The sequence below is a fragment of the Colobus angolensis genome, unplaced genomic scaffold (genome assembly GCF_000951035.1).
Source record: "Colobus angolensis palliatus isolate OR3802 unplaced genomic scaffold, Cang.pa_1.0 Scaffold44, whole genome shotgun sequence".
NCBI lineage: Eukaryota > Metazoa > Chordata > Mammalia > Primates > Cercopithecidae > Colobus > Colobus angolensis.
In genome coordinates, this window is record NW_012117821.1 from 360,882 (window position 1) to 376,531 (window position 15,650).

Genomic DNA, 15,650 nt, shown 5'->3' on the forward strand with positions numbered 1-15,650 from the left:
CTACAGAGTAGGAAAAGTATCTGAAAAACCACATATCTAGCAATAGACTAATATCAAACAATCCAACTGGAATATGAGCAAAATATATGAAGACATATTTTAACTAAAAGGATATGCAGGGCCGGGCACGGTGGCTCATGCTTGTAATCCCAGCACTTTGGGAGGCCGAGGTGGGTGGATCACGAGGTCAGGAGATCGAGACCATCCTAGCTAACACGGTGAAACCCCGTCTCTACTAAAAACATTAAAAAAAAATTTAGCTAGGTGTGGTGGTGGGCACCTGTAGTCCCAGCTACTTGGGAGGCTGAGGCAGGAGAATGGCGCGAACCCGGGAGGCGGAGCTTGCAGCGAGCAGAGATCGCGCCACTGCACTCTAGCCTGGGCGACAGAGCAAGACTCCATCTGAAGAAAAAATAAAATAAAAGGATATGCAGATGGCAGAGAACCACATGAAAAGAGGTCCAAAATCACTGGCCATGGAAATGCAAATCAAAGCCACAGTGATCACCACGTCTATCAGAATAGCCAAAAAAATAAAAACACAGAGAAAACCCCCGTGCTGGCGAGGCTGTGGAGAAACGGGACCACTCCTGCCCTGCTGGGAATGTGAAACGGGACATCCACTCTGGCTGACAGTTTGGCAGTTTCTTAAAAAACTAAAAATGTGACTACAGCATGGCCTAATGATTGTACTCTTGGTCATTTATCCCAGATAAGTGAGAACTCATGTTTACACAAAAACCTGTACATGAATGTGTATACAGCTTCGTTCATAGTATTTCAGGAAGCAAATGAGTGAAAAAGGCCAATCCGAAGGTATGACTTCACTTATCTAAGATCATCAAAATGACAAAATTATACAAATGTACAGATTAGTGGTTGCCAGGGAGTAAAGAGGGGTGAGGTAGGAAGAAGGCAGGTGCAGCCATAGAAGGGCAGCATGAGGGCCCCTCCTGGGACGGGCTGTTCTGGGCCCTGACTGTGTCAATCTCAGCACCTAGTCATGACCCTGTGGACCTGCTATTATAGTTTGCTAAGAGGTTTCCTTTGGGTGAGCCGCGTAAAGGGTACGCTGCTCTCTCTATACCATTTATTACAACTGTCTATTATGAATCTATAATTAGCTCAAAATAAAACCTTTATTTTATTTTATTTGAGACAGAGTCTCGCTCTGTTGCCTAGGCTGGAGTACAGTGGCGCGATCTCAGCTCACTGCAAGCTCCGCCTCCTGGGTTCAAGTGATTCTCCTGCCTCAGCCTCCCGAGTAGCTGGGATTACAGGCACACACCACCTTGCCCGGCTAATTCTTTTGTATTTTTAGTAGAGATGGAGCTTCACCATGTTGGTCAGGCTGGTCTCAAACTCCTGACCTCGTGATCCGCCCACCTCGGCCTCCCAAAGTGCTGGGATTATAGACAGGAGCCACCACGCCGGGCCAATTTTTTTTAAAGCGGGGGTGGGTGTTAATATCAGCATCTAGCTCTTGGAGTTATAAAATTATTGTATTAAAACAGCAGCCAGCACATAAGAAACCTCACAAAAGAGTCAGCTTAAAAAAAAAAAAGGGCCAGCTTTTATTTTTTCTTTTCCCTTTTCATGTCTCAGGAACTGTGCTGCCCACTTCCTAGCAGCTGCGCACTGGGCCTTCACCCACACGCCCACAGTCCCAGGCTGTGGACCCTGACAAGTCCATGGAGTAAAGGAACCTCCTGGGAGGGTGGGGGGCCTTTGCCCTCCTGGAAAGAGCCCCTCACTGGAGATGGCACAGAGCCCAGCACCAGGCGAGACACGCAGCGCCATGGCGGCCCCTCTGTGTGTCCCCGTATCTGCGTGCCTGGGCGTTGCAGGCCTGCCGGGCTCTGGGAGCCCACGCACCTCCGAGGCACGCCAATGGAAACACGGCGGCCGGCCCACCTGTTGCTCCTGATCTCTCATCTCTCCCTGTCTGCCTGCAGTGTCGAATGCCACCCAATGTTGAGAGGCCCGTGATGGAAACAGGGACACCATTCACTCCCCACACGCTGTATTCCCAGAGCAAGGCTCTGAGACAGCAGGTGCTGGGGTGGGGCCGACAGGCAGAGCAGGAGGTGGCGCTCAGGAGCCCCCACCCTTGGACGGGAGGCTGCCCTGTGCCAGGGGATGTCCCTCCTGCCTGCAGTCTCACAGGGCCCCTCCTCCTCACCTGGTCCCACCCTTGGCCATTCGGGGTGCCTGTGGCTCCCGTGCAGCTGTGTTATCAGGCCCAGAGGCTGACGACAGAGAAGCGTGAGAAAGGACCCACCATCAGAGGAAAGGGGGAGAGCTATGCCAGATTCTACAAACATCAAACCATCTAACCATTTCACACAATGCACCAGCAACAGCAGCAGCCGCATGGCCACAGTGGACCCCACAGGCCTGGCTCTGCATCCCACCTGCCCCAGGGTCTGGGGTCCATAGGGTCAGCATCGCCCACCACGAGAAGGCAGTCATCTGCCAGCCAGGAGGAGGGGCCTCGCCAGAAACCAACCCTGCCAACACCCTGATCTTGGGCCTCCAGCCTCCAGGACTGAGAAGGAAATGTCTGTTGTTGCAGTGCCCTGGCTGTGCTGCTTTGCTCCAGCCTCCCCACCAGACCAGTGTCCAGTCCTTCAAGGGAATGAGCCTGTCAGTAGAGGCTGGGCTTTGAGGTGAGCCAGCGGGGAGACCTCTCGGGGAGAGAGGAGGGCAAAGAGAGGTCAGCCTGGTGGGGAAGAAGGGGTGGGAGTGGAGAAGACACAGAGGCTGCACACAGAGTGAGGGGGACCAAGGTGCCGGGTCCTCTTCACCAGGCTTCTGTGCTCTCAGGGGAGACAGGGAGGGTGGCATTGACTAGAAGGGTCTGCACAGCCCTCCTGGAGAAAGGAGCTCACAGCAGGTCGTGGAGAGGGCAGGGACTGGGTGGGGGGTGCTACCATGTGACCTGCTAGGAATGAATCTGCATTAGCGTCTGCCTGTTTGGCTGGAGTAGAGATGCTTCAGCACAGGTGGGGCTGCACACAGGCACGCAGGGTGGAGGCCCCTCCACTCTACAGCCCCACAGCCAGCACGTGCCTTCTCACCTCTTCTAGTCCAGGGCCTGAGAAGTCATTAGCAACCATTCTCACCTCGGTGTGAAGCTGCAGCTCTGGACACCAGTGTGAAGGAGGAGAAGGGAAGCAAGAAGGGGTGTCCACTACCACATGCCCACAGGGGCAAGCCTCCCACCCTCGCGGGGTACGAACTTGAACCTCTTTGACCTCTGTGGGTGCATCTGCACAGAATGCAGGTCCCCTGCCCCCCAGCCACCACACCACATCAGCCTAGCCATCCTCACCAGCCGCCACAGGCCTGGGACGCCCCTGGGCACTGGAACGCAGCAGCCCCAGCGAGCACCTGGGGCCTGAGCCTAGACAGGAGGCCACAGACGGCTTGGAACAGGCTAGCCCCTGGGAGGGGTGGCTCTTCTACAGCCAGCCTGGCACTGCCCACCCAGCCTCCCAGATCCAGAGGCAGCTGCTCCAGAGGTAGTGCGGGGCTCCAGGGACTTCTCCCAAGCTAGATGAAAACACGGGTTTTTATGTGAAAGTTCCTTCTTCTTAAATATTGACAACAAGTTTAGAGCCCATCTCAGATCCCTGGCTATGCTCCTTCAGCCCACCAGCCACAGACCCAAAATTCGAAGCAGCCATGAGCCCTGAAAGCCCAACCTGCCTGGCCACGCACAGGCCGGCCACGGCCCCAGGAGTGGGCATGTGCCCCCGCCACCACACAGCCGTGTCCCGCCTTTCTATCCCCCACCCACAGCCAGAGATGGATACATCAGCACCACGGAGAGAGACAAGCATGGCCAGTCCCAGGCCCAGAGGCAGCCCCGCCCACCTACCCCATCCCTTCTGCACTGTCCCCTCAGAACTGGGTCCTGGACTGAGATTCCCTGAACCGCGACCTTCAAGGCTTCTCAGCTCACCCCAGCCTCACAGCCCTCAGCCCTGCTGCTCACTGTCCCCACCACCACTCTCCCTGGACCCCGACCCCTCCACCTGCTGGGGCAGGAAATCAAGCCTCCAACTGACCCTCCTGGTGGGACCCCTGAAGAGAAAGGCACATAAGGGGGACTCTGTGCACACCTGCAGCACCGCCCAGCCCTGGAGCCTGGCCTGCAGTCACTGTCGAGAGAGGCCTGGAGCACAGAGTGGATCCTGGGCACGGGGAGTTTGCCATTGGCAGAACATGCACCCCAGGGGGCAGGGCCTGGCTCCATCGTGCCCAGCAAGTACCTGGCCCCTATCAAGGGACAAATGAATAAAGAACAGACCACCTGGTCCAATCCCCACTTGCCTCAGGACAGCAGCCCAGAACCCCATGAGTGACAAGAGTCCTTCTCTGGGTTGAGCTGAAACCTCCCTATCTCCCACCCATGTCCCCCGTCCCCCTGGGAAAGTCTGCGGTATCCAAGGGCAGCCCTGGGCCTGGGCTCCTTCTGCTCTCCAGGCCCCAGAGTGAAAGATTTGCAGAGAGGCCAACCCTCCCTCAGGTCTGCTGTGCCAGGCGGGCATATGAGAGACCCCAGTTGTCTGCAATGCTGGCCCGATGCCCCGTCCAGTGAGCCAGCCCTGCACTGCTTCTATCCAGGAATCTCTGGATTTGGGCTCCTCAGGCAGCATAGCACACATGGAGATGCGGGGACCCCAGAGAAGACCCCACAGGACTGGAGCCTGAAGCCAGGGTCAGCCTCCCAAGCACAGCTCAGCCAAGCCCCAGGTCTCACGCCCAGGCAGTGGACCCCCGCCCCACACAGAATCAGGAGACCCTGGGGGTTCCCAGTGGGCCCGGTTCTGCCCCCCAGTCAGAAGAGTGTTAAGAACCCTGAAATGCAGGAAGGAGGCAGAGAGGGAGAGGGGAGACACAGAGAAAGAGAGCGGGGGCGTAGGCCAGGCCCCCATAAAGACCCAGCCAGGGGCGTGTGCTGAAGAGGCGGGCAGGATCACACCCTGAGAGCAGCACCTCCTCGGGCTGTTACATCCCCAGAATGGCCGCCACCCTGTCCCCAGGGACGCGGAGGCTGTTACATCCCCAGCATGGCCGTCAGCCTGTCCCCAGGGACGCGGAGGCTGTTACATCCCCAGCATGGCCGTCAGCCTGTCCCCAGGGACGCAGAGGCCCGACGGGAGGCCACTGTCAGGAAGGGGCACCAGAGCTTGGTCACAGGGTCCTACATCAGCAGGCACCTCCCGCCGCCCTGCCTGGCCCTCGCAGCCACACCATGTGGACTGCACGTGGGCCAGGGCCCTGCATTGTGGGGTGGGGCAGGTGGGTTCTCACTGACACCACAGTACGAGGAGGGCTGTGGAGCCCGTGGCCAGGCAATGCCTGGAGTGAGTGACCTCAGCCCCAGAACATGGGAGCTCCCCCTGCTTTCCAGGGACTTGTCAGAACTCCACTGGTTCCAGCCACACTAGGGGTAAGAGAGGGAGGATCAGGGCCTTCAAAGGCCATTTTCAGCCTCAGGTAGGGAAGCAGAGACGACGTCTGGCAAACCCCAGCCCGACACGGCACTGGAGGTTGGGGTGCTGTACCTCCCACAGGGCTGCAGTCCAAGGACCCCAGGCTGAAGCAGAGCCTGTGGCAGAAGGCTGTCCATCACAGCATGGACACGCCCAGCTCAGCCCATGCTCCGTGTCCTGGCCACTCGGGCTCAGTGTCTCTTGTCACCTGTGTTCAGACAGTGTCACGCTGCCTTGTGGGAAGGCAGCATCCCTGGGCCACACACTTGCACGTGGGCCGCTGCTCCCCCTGGGTGGACCCTCCTTGCCCATGGGGACCCTTGTGGGGCCCTGGGCTGGGCCTGGCTCTCCCTGTGCCCCAGAAGTGCCTGCCACCATCTGAATCAGCCTGAGTCCACAAAGCCCAAAAGAACAGGAGGCCACAGTGGTTGCCCAGGAAGCTCAGGGTCAGCAGTGCCTCAGCCCCTGAGCTCTGCTGACCAGACTCCCTCCTGGTGCAGCAGCCACACACTCACACCCTCTCTTCAACCCACAGGAGGCTGGGTCCAGGGAGGAAGCTGGGCTCTAATTACACGTCCTGGAAAGAAATCCCAGTTTAATTTAGACTAAAACAAGAAGCTGTGGTTGGCAAGTTCCCCAGGAGAGCTACCTGCCTGAGCCAGGACATGTTTCTCTGATGTCCCCAAGGACCATGAAGCAAAGCACCAGGCTAGAGCCATGACAGGGGTGGGGACGCCCAGGGCTTTGGGCTTCTGAGGGCCCTGACTTGTCACCATGCCCATGTCCCTGACCCCCAGGTGGAACCAGCCCCACAGGGCCAGAGGCTGTGACAGGGGCTTCCTGTGGGGCCTGGGAGGGCAGAGGCAGTGACGTGGGGCCAGGACTGGGAGCATGGACATGTCTGAGACTGGCTGGGGCACAGAAGGGTAAAGGCACCTGCACTGATGGATGACGGACTCCGGAGGCTCCATGGGGCTTCCCTTGGGCTCTACCTTCTCTGGGCGTCAGAGCCCACCTGCCCCGTTCTCCAGCGCCACTCCCTGGTCCAAGCCCTCACCACTCCCACCTGGATCACTGCTTCCGGCTCCCACTCTCCTTCCCTGTCATCTACACTGCGCCCCCAGCACCCATCACGAGTCAATCGGGCCACACCTATACTCAGAGCCCTCCAACACCCGAGCCAAGGCCCCCCCTGCCCCCGCCACCCTCACAGCCTCTCCCCTCCTGGAGCTACTCCCCAGGGGCCACTCAACCCCAGTGGAAGGACACAGCACACCCCAACTCCCTGCAACACTCACCGCCTGCCTCGCTCGGGAGGACGCAGCCTCTGAGAGGGCAGGAACGGCCTGTTTTGTGCACTACTGTGTCCCCAGCAACTGGAACAGGGATGAGGAGGTAGTAGCTGCACTCGACAAGCTCCCTCCTAAGGAATGAGTGAATGGATGACAAGGGGACAAGGAAGGGGTGGATGGGGGGCGGGGCAGGGGGAGTGAAAGGCTGGGGCAGTGCATGGAGGGGCTTCCAGTCCACGCACTCACTCACCGCTCCCTCTCCCTCTGTCTCACTTCTTCGCACCCCACCTCGGCTGACGGACGTGCTTCTAAATTCAGTGGAAACAGACACAGTGAGAGAACTTCCACGCCACCCTTCCTGCACCTGCTGGCCTAGGCAGATGCACAGGCCCGCACTCCCGGAGGTCCTGGATTCTGCTTCCCTCGTGGCTCCAGGGCTGTCCCCTTTCTGTCCATGTTGTCCACTTGTTCTTCCCTCCTGGACTATGCACGTGGCATAGACGGGCTGTAAACCCCCAACTTCATAAAACTCTCCTGGCCTCCATCTCCCTCCTGCCTCTGCCCATCGCTCCGCCTCACTTTGCTGCAAAACTCTCTAAAAGACAAGCATTGCCCATAGGTGCCCCCCACAGCCCCTCTCCTCCCATTCCCAGCAAGCCCTCAACCCCACCACGTGGCTCGACCAGCTCCTACCTCAGACCCATGGGGTGCAGTGCCCCACAGCCTTGGGTCCTCTCATGGCCTCTGAAGAGCAGAACACGCTCTTCCTTCCTAGAACACCGTCTACAGCCAGGCACACCTCCGCTGCTCCACCAGCCTCACCACCAGCTGCCACTCGTAAGTCCAGGTGCCCTGGTCTCCATCAGAGGGCAGCTCTTCCTCCCCACTCCCCATTCCCTGGGGATCCTAGGTGGTCTCAAGCTCTGAAGATGACTGGGACACTCATGTCCCTCGAATCACCACCTCCAGCCACACCTCTTCCCAGGCTGCTAGATGGCTCACCCCTCACACCCTCCAGTCCTTCCTCTGACGACCCTATGCAAGCCCCAGGCCTGCACCCTGCATGCTTTATCCCATTTCATATGTGGGAAAAAAAGCACGGCACTCATCACCATCCACTCATCCGTCCACCCGCTGACTGCTCTCTGGTGCACGCCTACGCTGCTGAGCACCACACCAGGCTGCAAAGAACCCAGGCCCGGGAGGCATCTTGTCCCCAGAACACGGCCCAGCGGGCAGAGGTTCAGCTGTCTTCGTTCACTCCTGAGTCCTCAGCACCTGGCAGAGGCTCCATGAACACTGAATGAATGATGAACGGGTGGAGGGAGGGCTGGCAGCAGGGCAGCCCACCTGGCTGGACAGACACAGGGCCAGAGAGCTGAGCAGAAGGCAGGATGGTGGACGGGGCACAGACAGGAGGGCAGACAGAGGCAGGGAAGAGGCAGCCTTCCCACCTCCTCCCCGCGACCTGAGGTCGTTAAGAGCTGCGTCCTGGCACTCAGTGGGACTCTTGCTGGGGTGAACTGCTGGAGCACCCATGTCAGACACCACCGGGCCCCTGTCCTCACCCCAGGCCCACTCTGTGTGGGGAGCCGGCTCAGCCCCGACCCCACCCATGTAGCACGGTGTTCTTGGAAGCCAGGGAAGGGAAGCCTCACTCCCGGGCCCAGAATCTCTCTTGACAAATGATCCACTCAGACGACCACTGGAGATGGCCAGGCACCAGCAGCCCTCCTGGAAATGGGGCAGAGTCCCGTGGCAGGGACCCAGCCACTGTGTCCTCACCCTGGCCCAAGCGAGTCAGAGGAGTTCCAGGTGGCCACGCACGGGCTGACCCAGTCAGGAGCACGGCTGGCAACCGAGGGCCTAGAGGCCCTGGGCACACACAAAGGCAGGAAGCCGCCAGCAGCCTTCACAGGCCTGGAGGTTTCTCAGAAGCACCCTCTGATCCTCACAGTACCCCCAGGCTGGGACCCCAGCCCAGGACCCACAGCTGCTCCCCAGGGCAGGAGGGGCCCGGCAGCATTAGAGCCAACTACAGCCGCCCACAGCCCAGACGCACACATGCAGGCTCACGGAGGGCGCCCCCAAGTCTTGGGAGAGAAGCAAAGAGGAGACAAGGGAGCAGAGCGCCCGCCTTCCCTCCCAGGTGAGAACAGAGGCTCAGAGCCTCCCCAGGCAGCAGGAGGCATGGACCCAGGGCCTCCTCCACAGCTCCACACCAGCCTCAGGAGCAGAGCAGCCCCAGCCGGCCTCTGAGGGTGCTCAAGACTTTGCCAAGCAACAGACCAGGGTGTCTGCCTCTCCCTCCAGCCCTCTGAACGCCAATTAAATCAACTCTAATTAAAAACAACAAACTAATGAGAAATACCGCCCACTACTCACAGGCCCTTGGCTCACAGGGATGAGGTGAGGGCTCCTCCCTGGGCTCCCCATGGACCATCACTCACCCCACAGCGAACCCAGCCCCCTCTACACACAGAGGCACACACAGGAGCTCACGTGTCCCCAGGTGCCCCACATGGGAGCAGCAAAGTGGCTCCCCCCGTGACTTGGAACCAGCATGTGGCCCCGTGAGACACAGATCACCTCCCACCCGGGGTTCCCCGCACAGCCCAGGCTGCCTGGAGGGAAGATGTGTGGAGGCGGAGGAACCTGGAAGCCAACCCAGCAACGCCCAGGCCCTGCTGCAGACACAGGAGAGCGGAGACACACCCAGGCACAGGGAAAGAGGAGCGGCAGGAAGAACAGGAGGGAGAGGCAGAGAGACACCAAGACACCAAGAAGCCCAGAGACAGAGAGCGTGGAGGGGAGACAAAGGGCTAGACAGGCAGACTGGGAGGAGGACGGAGGGGGAGGGAGGCAAGGGAGGGAGAGAGGCCAAGAGAAACAGAGGAGGGAGTGGGGAGGAGGAGGGGGAGGAGAGGGGAAGGAGGAGCAGCCCTGGACCCAGTCTATGTGGGCTGGGAGACCTAGGGGTCTTGCCCAGGGCTTGCTTCAACTCCTCCTGCCTCCTCTCTTGGCCCTCAAGGGCTGACACACTCAGCACCGTGGACAGTGCCCCCATGAGGCCGGGTCCTGCCGCCTCCACCCAGCTCCCCGCTGGCTCGCACCCCCCAACACTGCTTATACCCCAACAATTCATTACTTCAACAGAGGCTCGCTGTCCCCTCCCGGGTACCCACCCCAAGTGAGGCTCCAGGGACCCCCTGAAAAAAATAAGACACCATTGTCCTCAGGGACTTGGGTCCACAGGGAGGGAGAGAGGTAAACAGCTAGTGACTCCTGGGCTGCCTCTGGGAGTGCCCACTGGATGGGGGAGCACCCAGTCCTCCGAGGGGCCGCACTCTCCACCAGCCACCTCCCACCCCAGCCCCCAACGAGCACTGCTAGTGGAACCACAGACCCCCACGGGCCTTCCATAAATTCTACCCCAGGGCCATGCTGCAGAAAGGCATAGAAGGCACCCCAGTGCTGCTGCGCCCAGCACATCACAGACAGCTCTGGGGGCTGAGCCTTCCGTGCGACCCCCACAAGCCCAGTTCTGTAAACACTGCCCTCACCCAGCAGGGGCCAGCCCCAGGCTTAGGAGCAGGCAGAGCAGATCGGGGCAGCACCCCAGGATCCAGGCAGGCAATGCAAGGCTCCTTCTGAGGGCCTCACCCAAGAGTCCAGAGGCCGTGTAGCTGACTGCTTTTCCCTCACACACACAGAGCCTTGAAGCCATGAGCCCCAGACTCGAGGACTCCACAGCCACCTCCTTCCTCCTCTGCCACCAGCCCAAACACCCCTCCATATACCCTCCTGTGCACCAGGCATCTTGGGGCAGTCACTGGGTGAGAATGGGGCTCTGGAAGGAGAGCTCTCGACTGCTAGGGGGCCTGCTCCCTCCTCTTCCATCTGGGCTCTGGGCCTCAGAACCATAAGGCTCAGGAAAGAGCAGACAGCGGTCCCTGGCCCAGCACAGAGCCTCTGACACTGAAGTGCTAACAGGCTCTGCGGGGCCAGCTCCCCAAGCACTCACTCCCCAGCCGCCACTCTCCACACCAGAGCCACAGCAGCCCAGCCCAGCTTCCACCTGCCGGTCAGAGAAGCAGGAAAGAGGACTCACGGTGCCCACTGCACAGGTTGGGAAGCTGACACCCTGGAGGGTGGACTGCAGAGCACTGGACCTGAGCTCCCATCCGGGCCCCTTAAGTCCACTTTCTAGATGTCCTGGTTATTTTGGGAATCGCAAGCTATTGTTAGGGAAAGTGGTTGAGGAGAAACTGCTGAAGCACCTTCCTGGCCCTAGGAACTGTGAAAGCACTTAATACACACAGCCTCATCCCAGGCAGCATAAGGACTCTGAGCGAGGTGGACACCACAGGTAAGTGTCTCAGGCAGGAAAAGAACTCAAAACGCCAAGTGCCTCTCCCAGACCACAGGCTTGCGTGAGGCCGGAAGTCCAGCCCTCCTCCTCCCTAGGAACCCCCTCACCTGGGTAGCAAAGCCACCTCTAGCTGGCACCACGCTGGCTCTGGCCAGCCACGGAAGCTGGTGGCCCCTGGCCAGTGGGCTCTGCAAGCCAGCGCCTTCTGGGGACAGGTCACTGTGATCCTCCCTTCAGTGAGAAATACAGCACTGGCATCTCTGGGAGAAGCACCCCCACCCCACACAGGATGGCAAACAGACTGCCTCACATTCATTCATCTCCAGCAGGGCTGTGGGGGGACCCCAGTGAGGAGACTGCAGCCACCCCAGCCCCACAGAGCAAATGAGCTTCAGACAGCAGACAGCACATGCCCGGGCCGCACACACTGGGCCTCCCGGCCCCAGCTTGCCTACCCCGTGAGGACGACCACGAAGTCCATGACGTTCCAGCCGTTCCGCAGGTAAGAGCCCTTGTGGAAGACAAAGCCCAGAGCGATGATTTTGATCCCTGCCTCGAAGCAAAAGATCCCGATGAAATAGGGCTCCGTGTCGTCCTAGGAGAAGTGCAGAACAGCGGTCACCCCTGGCCCCCACCCGGTGCAGCAGCAGGCAGAGACGGTTGGTGAGGACCCCACCCCGCTGTGTGCAGGCCACAGCCATTGTGAGGGTCTGACCCTCCTCATCTTGCCCCCAACACCCTGCAGATTCTCCAAGGCGCCATTCCCATCACTGAGCCTGCTTGCTGTCTGCACGTGTCCCCTAATGGGATGCACCACTGTTTACAGCAGCAACATCCCAGTGATGCCTGCGGGCCCCTCGTGCCTCCCACCCTGGCATCTCAGCTTCTGCTCACATCACCGCGGGGCCCCAACCTCCCTGCTAGCACCATGCAGTGGGCCTTGCTTCAGGGAAGACAGTGATGTAACAGGACTAGATGTGGGTGCTTATCAGGTAGTTTTTCCTGTATTAACTAGGGTGGCCCTTTAATACCCCAGGAGGTCATCCCCATTCTAACATGAGGGAAACAGAGGCATAGAGACGCCCAGGAGCCAGGCAGAGGCCACAGCAGCCTCTAGGTGGGAGCCTGCACAAAGCTGCCTGGATACAGCTCAGGCTTTCTTGAACTCAGTCCAGCCCCGTTATGCATTCAACATGCACCCGGGTAACCAGAACACGCACGTCTCGCCAGAAAACAACAGAAACAGAGAAGCACAACCTCGGCCCTCAGGGTGCTGAGCGATGACCACTACATCTGTGAGGACCCTGCAGGGAGCGAGCCACAGTCCAGGCCTGAGGCTGGGAGCCACCCTGGGCTCAGATCACAGGAAGCCTCCCAGAGGGTGTGGCGCCTGCAGGCAAGGCTTCCACAGCTGATTTTGAGAAAGAGATCCAGGTGGAGGGAACAGAGCACACAAAGGAATGAAGACAGCTGATCCTAGAAAGATCCTTTTCCTGCACCCCAGGCTGAGCTCCAGCCAACAGTTACTGAGCACGAGAGAGCAGAGCCAGGCCCTTCCAGTGCCGAGCTGGGAGAGCAAACAGGGTGGAGACAGGGTTGTGTGGAGCTTGGGGAGACCCCAAAGACTTCTTGTGAGCACATGGGTGGGGATGGCAGGGAAAGGCCCTGTGCAAGGCAAGCCCGGGGAGCTGGGCTGAGGGAGCTGCACATGCAGGGTTGGTATGGGGGTGTCGGACACCTGCACTCCGGGGCTGCTGCCTCAGGAAGCAGGTGAAAGGGGTGGGGAGAGGAGGTCAGTGTCAAGGGCCTCCCCTGAGGGTTCGCCTTCAGGACTGTGGAGGTCACAGGAGGAAGCAGCTGCTGGGCTGCCAGGCGAGGTGAGTGCCACCAGTTCCACAGCCTGTGCCTTCCTTCCCAGGAAGCCAGGCTCTCCAGGGCTCTCCCGCATCTGACTCCCACCTTACTCAGCCTGGGCTCCTCCTGTCCTGTGGTGGAGCTGTCCCAAAGCTTGGCTGGCAGTGCCTGGTGGAAGTTACCAGCACCCAAGGGTCCATCATGACCCGTGCTGACTCGCCTGTGCTCTTCCTAGCCTCGAGGCTTCTGGCCTGGTTTATTTAGGAGGGACCCCTTTTCCCAAGGGGTGGGGTTGCTGACCATCTGCCCAGGGGAACAGTGGGGCCCCAGCAGACACAGATCTTCACAGGAAACTTCCTGGCGGAACACAGAATAGGCCGATGCCTAGGAAGGACCGGCCAGCCCCCTCGGCTGGGAAGGAGGCCCCAGTCCAAGCCCTCTCCTCACAGCTCTGCCCTGCCCAGCCCATGGTTGATGGCTGGCTTAGGTGGGAGGGATGGGTGTGCAGACAGCTTGGTGTTGCACTGCAAGCTGGGGCCTGGCTCCAGGTAGCTCCAGAGTCGATGTGGGGGTGGGAAACAGCCCCGAGAGGCAGGGAACCCAGGGGGCCTCGCCCAGAGCCAGGCTGGCAGACAACTGAGGGGCTACCCCTGCACCACCCAGCCTCAACCTGCTCCGTGGGCAGCAGCACAGCCTCCCCTCTATCCCAAGGGATGCCTTTGGGACTAGGCTGGGCCTGCACATGGGACTAGGGCTGGTCAAGAGTTCCCCAGACCTCTAGGCTGGCCCAGGGCGGGCACGTTCTGCAGTTTTCCCAACAGGTTAGCTCGTCCGCCCTAGAAGAGTCCTCCCCAACCCATGACCACAAGGCAAACCCTCCCACACCTGCGAGGCAGGAACTTGCAAGGCCGGACACCCACTGCCTGGCCTGGTCCCTAGGTCTGCGTCCCTCTGACCCTGGCCCTGCCCTGCTTCCTGTGGCTTGGCATTCAAGGCTCTCTGGCTATTTCCTCTCACGCTCACCCTCTTCTCCAGCCCCTAGAAAGCAAGGGGCCCCACCAGGCTCCTGCCCAAGTCCCCCAGAGGGACCATGACTCACGCCTGCCTCATGGCACGGCTGGGCTGTCCACACTCCTCCCCCACACTCTGCCCTAACCCAGACCACTGGGTGTTCCAGACGGTGCTCCATGAAGACCTCCTCACTTCGGCCACCCACCACTCACCTTCTCCTGGTGCCTCACCTCCAGGGCAGGCTCCCTGTCTCCCCTTCTGCACTCCTGGGCCTGCGGTGGCCCAGGTTCAAAGGGGGCTCAGTTTCAGGGCTAAAGTCTGAATAGCTTTTGTCTCAGGATGCTAGTGGGGGCGGAAGCCAGGTTCAGTGGAAGAGGGAGCAGCTCCTGACACCCCAGAGAGGCCATCTCCTGGATGTCTATGGCCCCATAATCCCTGGGTCTGCACTTGCTCTGCCTTCTGCCCTCCTGGAGGCTCCAGTCTTTAGGCGCACTTGGAACCCAAAGGGCCAGGCATCGGGGAAGAGCAGGGACTGGGGGACGTGCTCTGACCTCAGAAACAGTGCTCACCTCCAAAATGCTGCCCTTCCTCTGACCCAGCCCCTCCAGAGACGCCACAGGGCTGGTCTTCCACCCCACCTCCTGTTGAGCCACAGAGACCTTGCCCTGGCACCCCGACTCACACAGACTTTACGCTCCAATGGGGGCTACCACAGGGGCCTCTTGGCTGGAATCTAGGGACGGGTAAAAATGATTCAGAATGTTTGAGAAGGAATGCTACCCACAGGACAGTGAGGCCTCCTGGAGAAGGGGTTCCAAGCAGGCTCACACAAGACAACTTGGAGGAAGAGGCTCAGGGTTCCCACATTCAGGCCAAAGCCCATCTCAGCCCAGCAGGGCACACGTGGTGCTCAGAGCTGACCTTCCCGAAGACATGAATGCCCCTTCCCCACCCCAAGTTTAGAACATGGGTTCCTGGATCAAAGTCTAGCCCCGAAAACCAGGACAGCCATTGAGGTGCAGGGGTAGCTCGTGGCACAGGGCAGACTGGCCCAGGGCTAACGTGGCCACGCCCAGGGCTGAGCCGGTGACCCCAGCTGCCCTGGCCCTCGAGGAAGGTGTTATCCGCCAGGGCTACCTTTTCCTTGAGCGGAGAGGGGCACTGCCCAGACGACCCTACCCAAAGAAACTGTGCTCAGGCACAGACCCTAAAGGAGAGTGGAGTCGCGGCCTCCCCACCACCCTGCCCTCAGTTCCAGCCCGGCACTCACCAGCCGCTCGGACATGGGCGTTTTGTCCCCTTCAGGGAGGTGCTGCTCCAGAGCCAGCACGATGCAGTTGGCGATGATGGTGGCCAGGATCATGTACTCGAACGGAGTGCGTGGGTTAAGGACTGGCCGGGAGGCGCAGCAGGGAGAGAGACATGCGGCCGAGGCCAGCAGCGCCCAGTGCAGCAGCCACCACCAGGCCGTCTCCGGAGGGGCTGAGACAACTAGGTCCGGAGCACCCCTCCTGGCAGACGCGGCCTGGTCTCCCTCACTCCCTGCCCCCATCCTTAGGGGCGGCCGCGAGGCGGGGCCTCAGCAGTCTGGGCCGCCAGCCCCTCGGCACACCCGTG

At 60.1% G+C, this 15,650-nt stretch overlaps 1 protein-coding gene across 1 annotated transcript in view; it reads right to left on the bottom strand.

The window, feature by feature from the left end:
- CACNA1B (calcium channel, voltage-dependent, N type, alpha 1B subunit) overlaps positions 1–15,585 on the bottom strand; it is a 274,453-nt gene extending 258,868 nt beyond the window's left edge. The window contains exons 1-2 of the mRNA XM_011957386.1: positions 15,304–15,585; positions 11,624–11,763 (exon numbers count right to left, since the gene is read on the bottom strand). Of these exons, the coding sequence (XP_011812776.1) occupies positions 11,624–11,763; positions 15,304–15,585 (422 nt within the window). The remainder of the gene's footprint in view (positions 1–11,623; positions 11,764–15,303) is intronic.
- Positions 15,586–15,650: the final 65 nt, after the last annotated feature.